The sequence below is a fragment of the Zonotrichia albicollis genome, chromosome 15 (genome assembly GCF_047830755.1).
Source record: "Zonotrichia albicollis isolate bZonAlb1 chromosome 15, bZonAlb1.hap1, whole genome shotgun sequence".
Lineage (NCBI taxonomy): Eukaryota > Metazoa > Chordata > Aves > Passeriformes > Passerellidae > Zonotrichia > Zonotrichia albicollis.
Genome location: NC_133833.1, coordinates 1,440,164 through 1,460,803, shown reverse-complemented (window position 1 = coordinate 1,460,803; position 20,640 = coordinate 1,440,164). Strand labels below are relative to the sequence as shown.

The window sequence follows — 20,640 nt, the reverse complement described above, 5'->3', positions numbered from 1 at the left end:
TAAGTAAGCCAGACCTGCCACACGTAGACGTGTGTGTGTGACATTAATTAGGCCCTTCCAAGCCCAGCAGGTCAGGGTGGGGAGGAAGGTTTGTCCCAGCTCTGACAGAACTCACAGATGGGAACCAGGCAGTTCCATCTTCTCCATCTCCAAACTTAATGCAAGAATGTGCAAATTCAGGCCCGAATCTGAGTGCACTGCGAGCTGTATAGGGAGGGTAGGGCAAGGAGAGTTAATAACTCATTTTTAACCACTTTCAGCATAACCCAGCCCATCCTCCCATGGAGCTGTACCAGCAGGAGAAGGGCACTGGACAGGGAGGTGCCAGGAGGACAGGAAGGAAGGAAGGAAGGAGAATCCTTACTCGAGGCTGCGAGCCAGGTGGCACGAAGCAGCTGAGAGCCGGGGAAATCACAGGCTGCCCTTATCTGCTGGGTGATAACACTGAGCTGGGAGCCTGGGAAGAGCCAGGGAGAGCCACTGCCTGTGGGGTTTATGGACACACAGGGCTGATAACACCATCACAGGCAGAGCAATGTGCCAGGTGGCACCAGGGCACGGCAGGGCTGGACAGGAGCTGCGGGCAAAAGGCAAGGAGGGAGGCTCCCAGGGCAGCCCAGGAGTACCTGCTCTGTGGAACAAAGCAATTCCCAGGATTACTTTGCAGTCTGACCAGCTGGTCTGTGGAGATTGGATATTCCAAAGAGGATGTGGTGATCTGGAGAAGCAGTGGGTTTGCCGGGCAGGCTGAGTGGGATGGGCAGATGGCACACGCTGGCATTCGTGTGTCAGCAAACCCCAGCTCCTTGGCAGGAGATTCTGGAGTGTGAGGAGCCCAGAGACACATTTCTCCAAGGCCAAAGGTTCCCTCAGCACAGAAATATATTAACCATAAAGCTTAATATACCTCGAGAAGAGGAAAGCACTTGGAAGTGAAATTATTTAATTACCTTAAATAATTGCTTGGATTTTTTCCACCTATTTGTAAGAAAATCAGTCTAAAAGTAAGAAGGAAAAAGCCTACTTTTTTTAGGTCCAGTAAAACAATAATGCTTGGGATTTTTTTTCTTTTACTATCATGTTCCAAGAAGATATTATTTCCCTGTTTCTTCCATGAAGACATGATGTATTGGATGACCCAAGTTTTCCACAGTCTGTGCTTCTAGAACAAGAATGAAAATGCTGGAACACTCATAGCTTGGGTTTGTGATTTCCTATTAGGATTCTGCAGAGTCCCTGCCCAATAAGCTTTGAATGCTTTTGTCATAGATGTCACTCCTGCCAAGGATTTGCTCTGGTTGTCTTGAAGTCACCATACTTCAAACTCAGTTAAAACTCCTGTGGAAGTCCCTAAAGGGATTGGGAAGTCAGTCACTGATGTTTTTGACAATGGACAGTTAGGGGAGAGGGAGGGAGCTCTTCTATTTCCATTGCCATTGCCTGTTCTGGTTACCATGACATCTAATAAACCCTCATGGAGAAAGGAAGTGTTTTCTGTGGAAATATTCAGTATTTCTACAGGAAGGTTTACAGCATTTGCTTAACACTGAAAGACAAGAGCATGAGTTCTGCAGGCTTGAAGTTGGCCTCCTTTCTCCAACTGTGTATTGATGGGGTTTTTTGACAGTTTGCATTCAAGGTTCCACCTGGAATGCAAATATTGGGCAATGTTTGGCTTCAGATGAAACGTCTGCTTTTCTGTGGGAAGGGAAGGGAAGGCAGACAGGGCTGGGCATCGCCCCTCCGACCTTGAACCCCCGGCCCAGAGACAAGAGCAGAGCATTTAACAGAAACCTGGGATTTTTAATACCCGTATAGCCAAGGACCTTTCATCCTTCCCGGGTTTCAATGAATCCCATTCATTTCAATGAATCCAGGTTTCATTAAATCCCAGTGGTACCCCAGGGCATAAAGGGGCCAGAGAGTGCAACGCTTCCCCACCTGCACCAAGTTTAGTTTCACTTCACCTCACATTATCACCCCACATTATCAACCCTATACTTTCAATTTAAAAGGGCTGCATGCAAAATTAAGGACCAGAAGCAGCTTTCCCCGTGACTACACACAGCCGGAATCCCCTCGGAAGCGCCCCGGGCCTGGGGGTGGAAGGGGCGCGGCTCTGCCCGGCCCTCCCTGCCCGCAGCGGGGCGGTGCTGCCGGGGCCCGCCGCGGGCGGGCGGTCCCTCCGTCTGTCCGTCTGTCTGTCCGGCCGTAACTCTGTCTGTCCGGCCGTCCGTCTGTCTCTAACTCTGTCCGTCCGTCCGTCCGCCGGTCGGCCCCAGCCGCCGCAGGTCCCCGGGGAGCCGCGGGCGGTGAGTACTGAGGGAAGGGGCCGGGGCACAGCGGGGTCCGGCTCGGACCCTCCTCACTTTCTGCTCGCCGCCGCGGAACGAGCGGGAGGAGAGGAAAATGCCCATGGAAGCCATGAGGAAGCTGGGTAGGAAGGAGCGGGACCCCGAGGCTGAAAGTGAATGTGGCGTTGAGAGCTGAGCTGTTGCTCTCACTTCCCTTCCGCTCTGCCCGGACCCTCAGTGCTGGCGAAGCGCTCAGCGAACCCCGCAGTTTCAGGGGCACACAACGTGCGGGCTTCTTCATGCAGGCTTTTATTGATTTTACCAATTTTTTTAATTAAAACACAACTATTGCATTATGCAGCGCAGTCCCGGTGTGTTTCCATTGGGATCGGAGAGCCCCAGCCCTGTGGATGCAGCCCGGGCTGTGATGGGCGGTGTGGGATGCCCTGGGCTGAGCTGGCAGCTGCTGCCTGAGGAAATCCCTTTGGGCAGCTCTTGCTCAGCCCATCCTCAGTGCCCGGCCCAGCTGCTCAGTGTGCCACCTTCCCCTGCTAACAGAAAGGGTGGGAGAAGAGCCCTAACGCAGGAGTAACTTGCTGAGAGCCTTGGCAAACTCTCCCTAGAAATCCGGGTGGGATGGAAGCTGCTGGCGGGATCTGCTTCAGCCAGGGCAGGGCAGCCAGCAGGCTCAGCTGCCCTTGGGAGGTGACACAGCTTCCCTGGAATAGCTGGCTGCCAGCAGGGATTCCATGGGATCTTCCCCAAAAATGCAGGAGGCTGCTGCTGCTGCTGCTCGGGAAAAGTGAGGAGATCCCGTATTTGGAGTGGAAGCAGATCCCGTTTTCCACAAAAGTGAGGTTTTATTGTCCGGCTTTGCAGATTTTCCCACATGAGTGAATGGCTGCTGGTTACTGTGCCAAAAGCGGGGCAGCTCTGTTTCCACATGTGTTCCTTAAACGTGGTTTTCATTATTCATGTTATTTTCAGCCCTTTGTGAAAGTAAATGCTTGTGGCTTGAATGTTTTGCCGGAGGATATGAAGGATTCTGTCAAATTCCAAGGTGCAGGCAGTGTTGTTCCAGTGCTTATCTGGGTGTTATCATGGTAATATTGAATTTCCTTGTTGCTGCACAACAGTCAAGACATTATTTGAAAAAGGTTGTTGTCCAACAAGAGAGAGGTCAAAGATTTAGTTGTCAAAAGGATGTGATATACTTTCCTCTTGTATTCTTAGGGGGTGCATTTTCTAAAGGCCCAACTCTGGTCAGTTATTGTGGAATTTGGATTTCTGATTCACCTTTACAATTCTCCACAAATTGTTCATGTCTTGTATGGCTTTATGCATTAGTTTTTAGTGCGTGTAAATTTTCCTGTCTAGCAAAGGGTACATGATGGTGGGGAGTGATCGCATACAGTGAAAATTTAAATGTAGAAAAATAAGGAAAACTGACACGGTGTTGCAGCAACTGACATCATGTTTTGATTCAGTTTCTACTCTGAAATGCTCACATCTGAAGTTTCACCTCGTATTAGTTATTTCAGCAGGTGAATGAGCTTCACAATCCAGTTTTCCCTTACTCTCAAGGTGACTCTGATGTGCCACAGACTGATGAAGTCCAGGCCAACCCTGGGCTGCAGATTGTGCTCCCCCAAAAAGCAGAAGCCAGGCAGATGCTGCCCCATCATGGTATCAGAAAGAAGGGCCCAGATGGGCTCCAGAAATAGTCTGGAGGTCTGATGACTTCTACAGACTGCAGAACCTCCCTGTATCTTCATTTTATGGCAGTCAGTTGATGACAGATACTGGAAATTTCCTCAGTTCTGTCTTGTAGTTTGTTTTATCTTAAGCGAAGTTTGTCACAACAAGACACTCCCTGAAAGGCCAAAAGCAGTGATAAAAGTGAATTCTGGGTTGTGTGTAAATAGCAGCTTTCAGAATAAAAACTACAGCAGCTCCTTTTTCAAGTTCTATGTACAGAATGTCCTTCAGTGTCCAAACCATGAACCAAAGGTGTTTTCTCAGCATTGTTTTTTTTTTAATGTGTAAGAATAAAATCCAGTTTTATTAGACAAGCCAGAGTTAACGGTTACAAAATTAACACAGGGCAGCACTTTGAGGCAGAAAAGGGTGAAATGAGTGTTGGAAATTGTGATATTTCCTACTGTCCTGCCATGGCAAGGGGCAGGGACTGTGTGCTGAAAGGTCCTTTTCATGGCACGGAGAGAAAGCTGTCATGCAAGTCAGCACAAAGAGCCAGTATGTGCTCAGAGCTCAGGAGCCAAAAAGGGTTTTACTTAGAACATTTCCCTACTGTCTGGACAGGACTGAAACCCAGGCACCCCCTCCATGCAGATGTTTTACAGCAGCACCAAACTGAGCTGTCTGGGGTTTGTCTTGGCTCATTTCAGAAAATTCCCAGGTTTGACTGAGCTGCCTGCAAGTCCTGGAGGAGGGACATAAGGAATCAAAAGAATTTTCACTACTGAAATCTTTACTAAAATCTCACAAAACAAACTCATTGCTACACATAAAAAGTAGTTTTGCTTGATTCTTTCCCCCTCAGCTTTTACAGTGTTGATTTGCTGAGCTTTGGGTGGGTGAGAAGCCTTTTGATTTGTAACTCTGAGCTGGTAAAACAAATAAAACTTCTTGAGCAAATACAGCTCCAAAATGGACTTTTGCAAAGTAGAGCTAACACAGGGCTTTTGTAACACTCCCCTGATTCTCACTGTGTATTTAAGGGGGTTGTGAGGGCTGTAAATCATCCCTGAGCACAATTTGCAGTCCTGTACAGGTGGGTGAGATTGGAAACCTGCAGGGTAGGGCTGGGGTCTCCTGCAGGTGTGATCATCTTGAGCATGTCCCTTCTTGCAGTGCAGGTTCTTCATTTGAAGATCCTGACTCTTCACGTGGCACTCGGTGCTCTGGGCTGGGGACAAGGTGGGCATTGAGCACAGCTGGGGCTGGGAGGGCTTTTCCAGCCTCAGTGATCCTGGGATATTACAGCAGCGATGGATACAGCCCCTGTGACACAGAAAATCCATCCCTGCTGGTTTGGGGTCTGTGTTTGAAACCCTCCTTTCAGTATCAGTTCAGGGGCGCCCAGCAAAGAGTGGCAGGGTTTGGTTATTTGGGAGGGTGCAGGAGCTCACCCACCAAAGAGATGCTCCCTGTCCTGCTCTGTGCTGAATGGAAACTCCTTTGGGAGTCCCAGCATGGAGCAGGAGATGAAACAGAAACTCCTCCCTGGTGTTTTCTGTGTGTTGGCTTTAGATATGTCTGCAGCTCCAGGGACAGGGACACCACGGTTGGATTAGTTGGGTGCAATTACTTTCTAATTCATTTTAGAAGTCTCTGAAGAAGCCATTGTAAATATATAATTCTGTATTTGGTTCTGCTCTTGTGGGTTCCTTCTGCTCAGGCTATCCTAAGGCACACAAAGTCACTCCTCTCACTTCTCCCTCCCATACCTTTGGGAAACCCACACTGCAGGGATGGTAACAGGGAATGTTTTAATTAGGAATATTTCTGTACCAGTAGGGCTGTCCAGCCCTGGCACAGCTGCCCAGGGAAGTGCTGGAGTCCCCATCCCTGCAGGGATTTAAGGCTTGTAGATGTGGCACTTGGGGACCTGGGTTAGTGGAGGCCTTGGCTGTGCTGGGAGTGGTTGCACTGGGTGACCTCAGAGGGATTTTCCAACCTGAATGACTCCACAGTTCTGTGGTGCTGCAGCTGCTTCAGAAATGGTGATTAACTGAACACATTCTGGGGCAGACTCAAGTGGCATCCTTAGCACTGCCAGTTCCAGTAGCGATTTATTAATTGGTACAATTAATTCAGGACAATTGGACAATTAATTGGGCGATTAATTCAGCAGTAAGCGTTCCATGGACAGGAGTCTGGCTGATGTTTGCACTGCACGGAGGGGACGTGAGCAGCACATCAAATCCATGTTGTCATTGGCATATGGGACTGCAGGGCCACAAAGGGAGGCCTGGCAGTGACACTTCTCAGGGTTCTCTGGCTGGGTCTCACCCAGACCAGTGAGTTTCTGGCTGACATGTCCTCACTGTGCTGGTGGTACCAGGTATTGGGGCTTAAGGAGTTTTCTGGGGAATTCTGGATGTTTTCTGCAGATGGGAGAGCTGTCTAAGTGCTGGAAGTCACTTGGTACGCTCAACTTCCATTATGGTTTGTCTCATCAAGAGTTTGCTCTTTCTCAGTCAGGCAATATGTTCCCAGGATTAAATTATTCATATAATTACTCTGTTTTACTGTCTGTGGGCAGCTTGGTCTAGAGCACCAGTTCCAGCAGAAGTGTCCTACCTACCTGTCATTGTGCCCAATAATATGTTTTTTCACTTCTGTACATTATTTTGATCAGGTGCAATTTCCTTGTGAAACCAGTTTTGCAAAAGTGTGAAGTGCTTTTTTTTGCAGCGTGTCATTGGCTGTAAAAAAAACACTTCTTAGGTAATAAACCTTTACAGTACTTGGCAGGCGAAATCCCTGCATCAAAAAAAGAAAACAAAAAAAAAGAAACAACCAACCCACAAGAGATGTAGACTGAGCTGTGCTTTGCTGAACATGTCCCACTTGCAGTTAATTTTTAGCAGCTGGGCTGGAGTGGCTGTGGCACTACAATAAACCCTCTGTCTGGCTTTGCGAGGTGGAACAGGCTGCAGGCAGAGATTTTCGCAAGGAAGCCTCCCAGAAAGGCAGAGCTGCTGCATTCCTGTCCATTTCCCAACCCTGCCAGCAGCAGGTGTATTCTTCCACAGGATATCAGCTTCCCTCCTGGGAAAGGTCATTCCTTGCTTCACAGGGATGCAGTGTGGAGGCTTTCTTGAGAAAATCTCATTTTCTCAATTCCCAGGCAAGCTGAGAGGTTCCCAGTTGGCTTGGAAGTTGGTTTCTCTCTGCTAAACTGAGAGTTGCATCCCTTGCTTTTCATAAATGCTGTGTTCAGTCTCACATGGTACATTCATTTTTGGTTTAATGATCCTTCTTTGTGTTTTCAGTGAGTCCTGGTGATGACAGCGATGACGGAGACCAACCATATCCATGAATTGATGGAGGGGCCAGAAGGAGATGATGCCAAGTGCAGTTTCCATCACACCATGTTCCTGGAACCCCAAGAGAAGAAGAGGAACATGAAGGCTCTGCTGGTTAAGCGAGCAAAGGAAACTTGCAGCTGCACCCCAGCCAAAATTAAAGATTGTGTTTTGGGGTTTTTCCCCATCTTACAGTGGCTCCCTAAATACAACTTCAGGGAGTACCTCCTGGGGGATGTAATGTCTGGTGTCATCGTGGGGGTCCTGCTGGTCCCACAGTCCATTGCCTACTCCCTCTTGGCCGGGCTGGAGCCCATTTACGGCCTTTACACCTCCTTTTTCTCCTGCATCATTTACTGCATCTTCGGCACCTCGCGCCACATCTCCGTCAGCATCTTCGGCGTGGTGTGCCTGATGCTGGGCCAGGTGGTGGACAGGGAGGTGGAGAGGGCTGGCTACCAGCTGGAGGCAGCCGTGCCCAGTGCCCTGCCAGGCCCGGGGGGGCACGGGAACGGCACTGGGAACGGGACAGAGCCGCTCTGTGACAGCGGCTGCTACGCCATGGCCGTGGCTGCCACCGTCACCTTCATCTCGGGGGTGTACCAGGTAAGGGCACGTGGAGCTGGCCCGCACCTCCTGTGGCTTCTTCTTGCTTTTATTTTATTAATGCAGTGATTTCACCTGCCAAATGCTGTAAAGGTTTGTTACCTAAGAAGCGGCTCTTTTACAGCCGGTGACACGCTGCAAAAAAAAAGCACTTCACACTTTTGCAAAACTGGTTTTACAAGGAAACTGCACCTGATCAAAATAATGCACAGAAGTGGAAAACATATTAATGATAGGTAGGTGGGACACTTCTGCTGGAGTTGCTGTTGGCCTTGTGTTAGAGATAGATATGAGACTAGACATTTGCTTTTTTTTTTTGGCAGAATATTACATTTTTTATTATGGAGAGTTCATTTTTATATGATATTAGAAGGTGCTGTGTTTGAATGTAATTGGTTAGTAGTCTAGTGAAACTCAGTTCATTGGTTGCTACGGGTTATTGTACGTCTCTATCAAACTTTTCAAGTTTTAGATAGCTTACATATTTTCTTCTAGTATTCTAATATTCTTCTGTATTAATATTCTAATGAGATAGAATTCTTGTTTTTGTAAGCGCATTTTATTTTTTTCACAAGAATAGATTGTTATGCACATTGATTTTCATTCTTAGAATTTGTTTCTCATTGAAACTCAACAGACGAACTTAATTGAGTTCAAATAGTAATAAGGCTTGATTTTATAAGGCCTTTCTTTTGTAAAGTTTTACCTGCACTTCCAGCTCTCAGTCCCACCTCTGCTCACCACCTTCCTTGCTGTGGCCTGAAGCTCTGTTTATGTTTTTGGCATTAGACCCCATTTCATCAGGCCAAAATGTGTGTATCATCTCCTAATTCCAGTCTTTAATCGTTTGCCTTTAACGAAGAAAAATTTGGACAGTAAAAGCATCTCCAGTTTCCTTTTATTTGTAAATGTGCTTTTAAAAATTTGCTGTTTGCCCATTTGAAGCCAAAACAATGCTATTGCATGGGAAGGATTCTGCTGAGAGGATACAACTATTTTATATTTACATATCTCTTTTTATTTTCTAGAATTCACTGCTTGCCTAAATTAAAGCAGGTATCCTTGTTTTTAGAGTCTTATACATTAACCAGAATGGGATTTTTTAGCAGTACTGCAGAGCTGTGGTATTTGAGTTTGTGAGTTCACATTCATTTGTTCTCATCTGTCCAGGGTGACAGCCAATCAAAATATATAGGAGAGGAGCAAAACATGTTTGTGACACTTTAAAACACAGGTTTTAGACACAAACTGGAACTTTTTGTACTGCAAGTTCCTGTTGAGTTATTTCAGAAATATCCTGGGCCTCCCAGGCTACACTGGATTTTTGGGTTTCATCTTTCATCCCTGTGGGATGGGTGCAGTTTGTGAATTGCACTTAATAGTCTTTGCAAGTGAAAATACAGTTAAGTTTCTTTATCTGAAGAAATCAGATCACTTTATCTTCAGTCCCTCTGAATATTATGCATATTCTCTACAGGCCAACACCCTCAAATTTATTTTTTCAACCAAAATTACATATTCTTTATATCAGAAACTTTACAATCAAATCATAAAAAGAAAATCTTCTCACACCAGTTAATACTAACTAGATAAGCTTAGAACAACCTTGAATTAATTATCAAGGCTATAAGGGAGCCTTTGAGAGCTGTGAGCTGATTTCAGCCAGTGCAGGTTCCAGACCTGCCTTATCTTCAGTAATTCTGTGAGATTCTTATGGAGTTCCCAGTTATCTCTGTTTTTATGATCTGCAGCAGAGGAGTTTGCAGCTCACAGACTTTCTGAGTCAGAGGCACCAAACTTTCTGCAGTGCAAAGGACAGTTGTCACCCCACAAGCTGTGGTTTTATTGCAGGCTCTGAACTCCAGTGCAAGGCAGACAAAGGCCAGCAGGAAAGGTTTAGATCCTTGCAAAGTTCACAGAGTTTATAGGAACTGAAAGAGAAATGGCAAAAAGCAGGCAGTATTTCACATGCGGGGTTTGGATTTTTCTTCATTTTTTCCCCACCAGGGTAATTAGCAGAGCAGATAATAAACATTTGTTCAGGGAATGAAGATCTCCCAAAAAGTTTGGTTTGAATACTTTTATATACAGGGAGTATATAATAATTATATATATATATGTATATGTATGTATATATATGTAATTATATGTATATATATGTATATGTATGTATATGTATGTATATGTATGTATATATATGTATATATGTATATGTATATATGTATATATGTATATATGTATATATGTATATATGTATATATGTATATATGTATATATGTATATATGTATATATAATATGTAATATATATAAAATATTATATATGTATATATAATATATAATATATAATATATAATATATAATATATAATATATAATATATAATATATATAAAATATATATAATATATATATTTTATATTTTTATAAAAATATATATTTTATATTTTTATAAAATATAAAACTATTTAGTATTTTAATAATATTTTATTTTATATAATATATATTATAATATATTTTTGAAATACTTTGAATACAGGGAGAATTTTCTCCCTGCTCGGACCATGCCTGGTCCTCCAGGGCCGTGCACAATGTTGGGTTTTTTTATCCCAGCTGCCAAAATCTGTGGGATTTGTGTCCTGACATGTTGTGTGTGGTTGGTTCCTTCCAGGTGGCCATGGGCTTCTTCCAGGTGGGCTTTGTCTCCGTGTACCTCTCGGATTCTCTGCTCAGTGGGTTTGTCACAGGGGCCTCCATCACCGTCCTGACCTCACAAGTCAAGTACCTGCTGGGCCTGGACATCCCTCGCAGCGGGGGCGTGGGCTCCCTCATCACCACCTGGATAAACATCTTCAGGAACATCCACGCCACCAACATCTGCGACCTCATCACCAGCTTCTTGTGCTTCCTGGTGCTCGTCCCAGCCAAGGAGCTGAACGAGCGCTTCAAATCCAAGCTCAAGGCTCCGGTTCCGGTGGAGCTCTTTGTGGTCGTGGCTGCCACTCTGGCCTCTCACTTTGGGAAGCTGAAGGAGAATTATGGCTCCAGCATTTCCGGGCACATCCCCACGGGCTTTCTGCCCCCGCGCCCTCCAGTGTGGACCCTGATTCCCAGCGTGGCACTGGATGCCATCCCCATTGCCATCATTGGCTTTGCCATCACCGTGTCCCTGTCGGAGATGTTTGCCAAGAAGCACGGCTACTCCGTGAGGGCCAACCAGGAGATGTACGCCATTGGCTTCTGCAACATCATCCCCTCCTTCTTCCACTGCTTCACAACCAGCGCGGCTCTCGCCAAGACCCTGGTCAAGGAGTCCACGGGCTGCAGGACGCAGATGTCCGGCATGGTGACCAGCCTGGTGATCCTCCTGGTCCTCCTCGTCATCGCCCCTTTGTTCTACTCCCTGCAGAAATGCGTCCTCGCCGTCATCACCATCGTCAACCTCCGCGGAGCCCTGCACAAGTTCAGGGACCTGCCCAAGATGTGGCGCCTGAGCAGGGTGGACACGGTGATCTGGGCGGTCACCATGGCGGCCACGGCGCTGGTCAGCACCGAGATCGGGCTCCTGGTGGGGGTTTGCTTCTCCATGCTCTGCGTCATCTTCCGCACCCAGCGCCCCGAGGCGCCGCTGCTGGGCTGGGTGGCCGAGTCGGAGACCTACGAGTCCCTGTCTGCCTACAAGAACCTGCAGACCAAGCCTGGCGTGGTGGTGTTCCGCTTCGAGGCCCCCATCTACTACATCAACAAGGAGTGCTTCAAATCCACCCTCTACAAGCAAACCGGGGTCAACCCCGCCTGGGTGAAGGCAGCCAGGAAGAAAGCGGAGAAAAGAAAGCTCAAGCAGAAGGAGGAGGGGTCTGGGGACAAGCAGAGCAGCCTCCCCGTGGATTTGGGGTCGGAGCCGGTGGGGTTTCACACCATCGTGATCGACTGCTGTGCCGTGCAGTTCCTGGACACGGCCGGCATCCGCACGCTCAAGGAGGTCTGCAAGGACTACAGGGACATCGACGTCCACGTGCTGCTGGCGCAGTGCAGCCCTTCTGTCAGGAGCTCCCTGCTCCGAGGGGAGTTCTTCCAGCAGGGGGAGGACCAGCTGCTCTTCCACAGCGTGCACCAGGCCGTGGACTTTGCCCTGGGCACGCAGGGGCACGGCGCTCCGAAGAAATAGATTGGAAAGAGAGGGATTGGAGCAATGGCTGGGCAAACGTGTCTGTGCATGTGTGAAATCAATGTGTTTGTGCTCAGGGAGCAGGGCAGGGTGGTGCCAGCACTCTGGTGCCCTGCAATCTCTCTGGATTTACCTGCCTGGGGTAGTGATTCCATGGCAGGTGCTGAATGAAGGCAGTTCTTAACTTGATTGCGGCCAATCTGCAGATTTTAAGTTTCCATGGGGTTGTTCAGCTCATGTCCTCTCTAGAGCTTTCTGTGTCTCAGTTCCACTCTGAAAAGTGATCAAGTCTTTTTTGCCACTCTGTCCTTGTGGATGGGGTGGGATTTTGGAGTAGCCTGGACATCCTGTGCAGCTGAAGAATGAGGCAACTCATTTCTCATCCCTCATTCTGGCGTTGCTTTCCATCACCACGCCCTTGTGTTTGCCCAGGAAACGCTGCCAGGGACTGTTTGCTCTGGTCTTTACTGGGCAGTGCTTCAATTTGCAATCTCCCTGAGTTTCAGATAGAGAAATCAAATCTAAACATGCAGGAAAATATCTCAATGAATATCTTCTAAGCAAGCACCTCTCACCTGCAGAGGTTTTGGCACTGCCTCCTAAATTCAGCCAGGCCACGAGGACATGGTTATCTCATTTCTGCCCAGGCCTTGACCTGCCTGTGCCCATGGAAATGCTGCCTCTCCAGCTTGATTTTAATGATTTCTTTTCCACAGATGACTCTCTAGAAGTCTGATTCATTCTTATGGTCAGTCAGTTGTTTTCCTAATATTTAGGAGCTCTTTAGAACTATGAACATTAGATATAGAAGATATCTAGCTCTTTAATTTTGACCAAAAAAGTCCCATCTAGGCAGTTTTTTATGCCAGGTAGAGGGAATCACAGGCACCAAAGTGAAAAGGGACAAATAAATTATCCAGCACGTGCCCAGATGTGTCCATGTCACACAGACTGTGCATGAATGCAGGATTTATTGGCTATAAACCCTTTGCTCTGTCCTGGACTTTATGCAATGGGAGTGCACACACCATTGGAAAAGGAGCCAGGAAAATTCTTTCCTGGACCTTTTTTTTTACCAGGTCAGTATAAATAGAGCTTTTTCCTTTGATTTTAAATTCTGTGGAAGTGGAGAGTGCCTGTTCTTCATGCTAAAATACAAGGATAGGATTTTTTACTGCTTTCCTCCCAGCAGTAGAATACAATTGTGAAGGCAGAATTGAGAGATTAACAGTTTTTTCCTGAATAGCAGCTCTACACAGCACACATCCCTGCAAGAGGGTGCTTTCCTGCCAGAGGAGTTTACAATCTGAATTTCAGATGCTTCACAGCTTTTAAAAGGGAAAGGTGCTGTGAATAGGCAATATTCTCATCCTTAACAATTAAAAAATAATGAATCAGAAGTCAAAAAAGGTGTAAAATCCAATATGAATTGTGAAATGTTTACTAAGTAGAGATTTTGAGTTTAAACTGTTTTGTTGTTGTTTTTTTGGGGTTTTTTTTTGAGCAAGCACCAGTAACACTATTCTTTCTGTGAAAGCTGAGTGTCCTGGATCACTTCACTCGGGGAGCCTCAGAGAAGGATGAGGCAGCAGGAAGATGAGTCCTTTTCTTGTTAACTGAATTTTCTGCGTTTTTGAGTGCACAGAGCAGCACAGAAGTGCTGGGGAGGTGAGGGGTGGCTGCAGCACAGCTTGGGAAATGAGAACCTCACTGATCCCCACCCATGGCACCTCACAAACTGGCACCTGTGAGGAAAAAGCCTCTGTGTGTCCCTGGGAAAAGCCAGGAGTGGGACAAAAGCCAAATAACAACTGCTCCGGGTGATTCTTCCCTCTTCCCCTCTCTCCCTTGTTCTTTCCATGCTGCCCAGGTGGAGATTTTTTCACCTGTGACCCTTCACAGGTTTGTGTAACCGAATTCCAAACCTTTATTTATTAAAAGATGGTTTTGCAAATCCTTTCCTACCTGTGCCAGGAAGGGAGGAATAGCAGTGTTAACTCCAAAAAGGACCCACTTCCTGCAACTAGTGGGATATGTATTTGTGGCTCCTGGGTATTTATTTACATAACAGCACAATAAAACAGCCATAAAATCATTTTTCGGGTAATTAAATTAGATTATATCTAAAAGATGTGCTGAACGTTACCTGGAGCATGTTGCATTTGGCCTCAGTGCTGTTTGTGCAGCCTCCAAATTTCATTTCCAGCAAAACACAAGAAACTATTAAAATGCAACAGCAAAAGCAGTCCAAATAAATACTTTTAATGTTCTTATTTAAAATTAATAATATCTATTAATGCACGCTGCCCTGGCTAAATTGGAACTGAAATAAATGCCATTTGCCAGAGTTCAGTGCAGTAGGGAGGTCTTGGGAATTAACTGGAGATTAAAGCTGATTATGGCTGGAATTTCTTACAACAGTGGGTTTCAGCCCTGTTCCTCTTGGGCCTGGAATTGTTTTTTAGCAGTGGCATGGATCTGATTTGATCCTACTGGCAAGCAGCACATTTTTTTGTTTATGGACCTTTTAAAGCAATCCAGTTTATCTTTAAGAATTGGGGATCACTGATTGGAAACTTTTCCTCCAAAACACTGTTTTATAAAGGAATCCATATATTTATATGTTTGTGTTTTGCTGCTGTGTGATGGATGCAGCAGCTGGATATCTCCATTTATGCTTTTGTGATATTCCTGTCCTGTCCTGGAAGGGCTCTCCTGCCTTCTGCTGTTTGAAATGAACAGTGCTGGGCATGTGACATGTTTTTTTAAGGGGAAATCTGTCGCACTCACTGCTTCCTGTGCCTTCCCCCATCCCCTGAATTTGTGAATTTGTGAATTTGGCCCCTCAGAACGTTTGGGTTTGGGTTATCCATCGGCCTGGAGCAGGGATCTTCCTCCCAGTGCAACCTGCAGAGCCCCAGGCCAGGCTGGAAGCTGGTGTAAATCAGCTCAGCTCTATTCCCCAATGTCCCAATCAACAATTACCAGTCTAAATGAAGAATTAAGAGATCATTAGCACGTTCATTAATGACACAACAGAGCATTATGTAAATGAACTCTGTCTCAGCTGTACTGGAAATCTCTTTAGCACTCTCCTGCTGAATGCCAGGCTCTGTTTTTTCCTCGAAAATGTTTCACTTGTCTGAGCGTTCTGACACAAAAACCATTTTCAGTCCACTTCAGAAAACCGGGACAGGCACTGCAGTGGGCACGGGGAGCTCTTTTGGGTTTCATGCTGACATTTCCAAGCTGGGACTGAGTGATGCTGATGAGCTCCTCCTCCTGCTGCTTCCTCCTGGCTTGTGCTGCCAGACTCTCAATATTGACTGTAAACACAAGAAGCTGTGTGTGATGAATTCCATGTGACCTGCTGCTCCCTTTGCGTGATCTTTTGATAAAGCCAAAGCTCCTGAGCAGTAAAGTGAGTGTAAAACAACCCCAAAACCCCCCCAGTCCTCTGGGAGAACCAGAACCTCAGCCTGCTTTGGGGCTGGCAGGGGGTTTGTGGGGCTCTTTGTGCTGCCCAGCTGAACCTGGAGGTGTCTTTATTTTGGGATTTCTGTGATTTGTTGTGTCTTTGTCCACAGTGTGACACCTGCAGAAATCAGGGATCTCTGGGTTTGTTGGTTTTTATTTTTGTGTCGTTGTAATCTCAGTCCACACCCGGCTGTGATGCCTTTGTCCCATAGTGTGACACAAGCAGAAATCAGATGTTTCTGGGTTTGTTGGTTTTTATTTCTGTCTCATTGTAATCTCAGTCCACACCTGGCTGTGATGCCTTTGTCCACAGTGTGACACAAGCAGAAATGAGGGATTTCTGGGTTTGTGGTTATTTATTTTTGCCTCACTGTAATCTCAGTCCACTCCTGGCTGTGATTTGGTGTTGAGCCTTTGTCCACAGTGTGGCACAAGCAGAAATCAGATGTTTCTGGGTTTGTTGGTTTTTATTTCTGTCTCATTGTAATCTCAGTCCACACCTGGCTGTGATTTGGTGTCATGCCTTTGTCCACAGTGTGGCACAAGCAGAAATGATGGATTTCTGGGTTTGTGGTTATTTATTTTTGTGCCACTGTAATCTCAGCCACTCCTGGCTGTCCCACCAGGCCAGCAGAGCTGCAGCCATGGAAGCTGCTCCCTCCTGGGAGGAATCTCAGCCACCCTTTTGTCTCTGCTGCCTTTTGCCAAGGGGTTGGAATCCACTGCTGGTGGGGCTGAAGAACAGAGGTGAGAACTGCAGGAAAAGCAGCTAAACCCTGGCTTTGAGCCGTGCCCAGAGCCTTGGGCTGAGGTTGGTGAGCTCTGCCTGGGCTGGCCCAGGTCCAGCTGAGGGTGAAACTCTTCAGGCCAAAACCTGCTTCAGGGCATTATCTTCTCCTGTGGCTTGTGTTTCTTCCACCTGCTTTGGAAAAGGGATTAAACACTTCAGTTAATTGACATTTTTAATTTCTTTATTTTTAATGGACATGGCTAAGCTGGTGAAGCTGAGATGCAAATATTCCTGTACTGCTCTTGCCATGCTGGGCTCTGTGTTTGTGCCACTGCCTTGGTGGATTTTGGTGGATTTCTCCACACCAGAAGGGTTTGCCCTTTCTCCTGGCACAGACAAGAGCAATCCTGGCCTTAGTGCAGCCTTGGCACTGGGAATGACCTCGTTAAAGCCCAAGAATTAATTACACTGGGTCATCATCCTAATGAGCCTTTGGAGGGTCAGCTGCTCGTGTGAAAATCAAGCTGATTTTTGTAATTTCAGTCAGATTGTCTGTGAAGTGGAAATCATTCTGAGCCTTGCTTTTTCCTTGGAGATCATTGCAGTGCTAAAAGCAAGGCCTCTGGTTAGGTAAAATGGCAAATATTTAATATTTAGATTTAGTTCATAGCATAATTAGTACCTGTCTATTTTATTTCCTGGAGATTCTATAAGTTAAGGCATAATGGTTTTGGATGTGCAAATTCACCAAATCTTTCAGCACCAGATGGAGAACCAAATTTCCATTGAGGTGAAATTACTGCTTCAGTATTTGAATCCCAGCTCTGACAGCACTTAGTCCATCTCTCAAATGATCTAAAGACTCCACACATAGGTGGGAAACATTTTGTTGAATTTGGGTCCAGGTTTTTATATCTGATTTTCTAACTTAAAGAAGTAAATTTTAGGTTTATTTGAAATGCAGTCGAAACATGGTTAAGGAGAGGTAAAATTTCATTTTTTATGACAAGCACATGATTCTTTGAGTCTTTAGTTTTGTGTTCCTGAGTATCTCTAATATGTTCTTGGTGTGTTCTGGGGTTTTTTAATAATTGAAATTTGGTGATAAATAATTGAAATTTTAAAAAAATGAAATTTGGTGATTTAATAATTGACATTCTGGTGATTTTTTTAATAATTGAAAATTCAGAATAATTTTAAGTGTAAATAATCTGCAGAACACACAAAGTGGCAAACTGTGCCTGGAGCTGGTTGGAGAACCAGTTAAACCAACCAGGACCTCAGGCCTGGCCTAGATCCCACTGGTCAGCAGATCTGATCTGTTTCCAAAATAATTTGTGTGTTACTGGAGTAAAATGTGGGGAAATTATGGAGTGTGGGGAAAACATCACTTTGTTTTTTTTGCTGTGATTTGTGTGTGCAGTAAAAAGAAGGTGTGAAGCCCCCAGGTGGGTGGTGGAGCACAGGGTGCTGGGGAGCTGTGTCACCCAGGTGGGGACAGAGCTGCTGCCACCAGCCCCTGCCTCACTGCTGGGCTCACCAACCACAGGTGTGTGGGGAAAATTGGATTTTGTCCCATGTCCTGCCATCAGTTCTGTGCCCATCCCTGCCTGGTGCTGGCTCGCTCTCCTTGCCCTGTCTGAGCTGTACCCATTGTTATTGTTAATTGTTAATTTGTTAGCATGAGAATTTTCTGTCAAATCTGGTAAAATCACTGGGGTTTCTTCAGCACAATTAAAATATGTCGTTTATGGGGTTTTTTGTTGTCACTGACTGATGGCACCTTCACCTTGCTCTACCAGGATGTGTTTGTGGTGGCATTAATAACCAAAATCAGCATGTGGGGACAGTGATGTGCTCTGTGCCAGGGAATCAGCACCATGCTGTGCCAGGGCTGAGTTCCTCAGGTGTGGAAATGGCCACATTTTGTTTGGTATTTGGTGCTGCTTATTCTTTACAACAGATGCAGTTACAGCACCTGCTATTGCACACTGAGCCTTGTAAAACTGCTGCTGTGGATTTCAGTGTTCCTTGGGATGAATTTCAGTGTTCCTTGGGATGAATTTCAGTGTTCCTTGGGATGAATTTCAGTGTTCCTTGGGATGAATTTCGGTGTCTTTGAGATAAATCAAGCTGTGCCAGGGAGGTTGACGGTGGATTTTGGGAAAGGTTCTTCCCCCAGGCTCCCCAGGGAATTGGCACAGCCTGAGGCTGCCAGAGCTGCAGGAGAATTTGGAAAAACCTCCCAGGGATGCCCAGGGTGGGATTTGGGGGCTGTGCAGGGGTTGGGTTTGATGGTCCTTGTGGGTCCCTCCCCTTTGATTCTGTGACCCTGTCCCAGGTTCTGTGGCGTGCTCAGGTCATGGTCAGGACAAGCCAGAAAAACCCGTGAGCAGCTGTGAGGGCAGTTCTGGGCAGTTCTGTGACTTTGTGTCTGCAGAGTGTCCTTGAGTTATGGAAAAGGCTCTCCTGGCTCAGCTTTTACCTGAGGATGCCTTTTACCTCAGGGGACCTCTGTGCACAGGCTGCAGCTCCTGTGCTGGTGCCAGCAGAGGAGAAGGAGCACTGGGCTATGGCAATGCCTGCAGGGGCTCCTTCCTGGAAAGCAGAGAACAGCCCTTGCCTCCAGCCAAACCAGTCTGGTTCCCAGCTGAGGGAACCAGGCTCAGCCAGCAGCACGTTTAATTAATTAATTAATTAATTTATTTACCTGGGCAGCTTTAGGCTCTGCCTTACCTGGGTTTAACTCATCCTTGCCATCCACGCTCCTGTGGGACCCCCAGCCCCATCTCCTGCCTCTGGGGGCTGTTTGGGAAAGGTGTCCCAGGGCTCCAGAACCTCCCACCCAAACCTCTGAGACCTTTGGGGGAAAGGTGTCCCAGGGCTCCAGAACCTCCCACACAAACCTGTGAGACCTTTGGGGTAAAGGTGTCCCAGGGTTCCAGAACCTCCCACACAAACCTGTGAGACCTTTGGGGCAAAGGTGTCCCAGGGCTCCAGAACTTCCCACCCAAACCTCTGAGACCTTTGGGGTAAAGGTGTCCCAGGGCTCCAGAACGTCCCACCCAAACCTGTGAGACCTTTGGGGGAAAGGTGTCCCAGGGCTCCAGAACGTCCCACCCAAACCTGTGAGACCTTTGGGGGAAAGGTGTCCCAGGGCTCCAGAACGTCCCACCCAAACCTGTGAGACCTTTGGGGGAAAGGTGTCCCAGGGCTCCAGAACCTCCCACACAAACCTGTGAGACCTTTGGTGCAGCTTCTGCAGCACCTTCTCATGGAGAAGCTCCATCACCCCTTGTGCCAGAGCTGCCACCACACCCTGTGACAGCATCCCAGTGTTTGAGTGAAAAAAACTTCTCCTGTTTGAAATCTGGTGGAAGATCCGATCCTGTCACATGGCAGGAGATTAGATGAGGTGTTGTGTTGCAATAGGACATGAATTTTTTTCTTCCTTGTTGTATAGAGTGCTCCCTACAATCTCTATAGCTGATGTGCTTGGCTCTTTTCCCCATCTTGCAGGAGCGAAAATGCTCTTTATTGTTGTTTATTTATATTTCTCCTGGTCCCTCAGCCCCCCAGGGGCAGGAACACTTTTGGCCTCTCAGTATTTGTGTTATCTTGGCCCTGCTGGGGCCCCTGAATATTAAACTGCCCTGCCAGGGAACGGGGGATGTTTCCTGGGATGTGTTATCTCCTGCAGAAATGTAAATAATCCCTTTCCAAGAAACAACTGCAGAGGTTCTGTTCAATTTTTGTGTCCTGGGGTGCTTCTGTTGTGTTTTGCCATCTCAGCAGTGGCACCGCTTCTGGGCTTGTCTTGTTTTCCTCTTAAAAAAGATGGTGTTTTGCAGTAAATACATTTCAAGTGAAGCTGAACCAGCAGGCATCCAAAAATGCTGTCAGACCTCCCATGTGAAGGTAAGGAAAGGCATCTCTCTTAACCTGGCACCTTTACCTGCCTCACTTCCTTTTTTTTTTTTTAAATAAAAATAGTGATTTAAGTAATGGGGAGCAGTGGGTGCAGCCAGGCCAAGCCAGCCCTGGCCCATGACCTCAGAGGCTTCCAGAAGCCAAATAATCACAAATATATTTACAAACCTTGAAGCAAACCAAGCCCCTTTGTGCAGTGCAGTTAAATCTGTTCCAGGAAAACTGGAGGTGCCAACCTGTCCTGCAAAACAGAAGGGATGCGTTGACACAGCAGCACAAACTTCAATTTGCTGCATTTCCCTGTTGAAAATGCCTGGATAACAATCCCAAATACAGGAAATTCCATGGTTTTTGCTGGCTTTAGGCTAGAGAACAGCAAATGCCC

General features: G+C 46.6%; 1 protein-coding gene across 2 annotated transcripts; it reads left to right on the top strand.

The window, feature by feature from the left end:
- The first annotated feature begins 1,026 nt into the window (after positions 1-1,026).
- SLC26A2 (solute carrier family 26 member 2) lies at positions 1,027-20,301 on the top strand. Of its 2 annotated transcripts, XR_012582822.1 has the most exons (4): positions 1,027-2,312; positions 7,316-7,954; positions 10,622-17,773; positions 17,817-20,301. XR_012582822.1 is itself a non-coding variant. In XM_005493086.4 (3 exons), exons 2-3 carry the CDS (start codon positions 7,328-7,330, stop codon positions 12,116-12,118), a joined length of 2,124 nt encoding a protein of 707 aa, XP_005493143.2. In that variant the 5' UTR covers positions 1,027-2,312; positions 7,316-7,327; the 3' UTR covers positions 12,119-20,301. The 2 variants fall into 2 exon arrangements, 1 of the variants encoding a protein (XP_005493143.2); XM_005493086.4 differs by having other exon boundaries at positions 10,622-20,301.
- Positions 20,302-20,640: the final 339 nt, after the last annotated feature.

What these genes read in the sequence shown, in the direction of transcription:
- SLC26A2 (XM_005493086.4), top strand. Translation starts at nt 7,328, where the DNA reads ATGACAGCGATGACGGAGACCAACCATATCCATGAATTGATGGAGGGG. An exon ending in TCATCTCGGGGGTGTACCAG is followed by an intron (nt 7,955 to 10,621) that starts GTAAGGGCACGT and finishes GGTTCCTTCCAG; the next exon opens with GTGGCCATGGGCTTCTTCCA.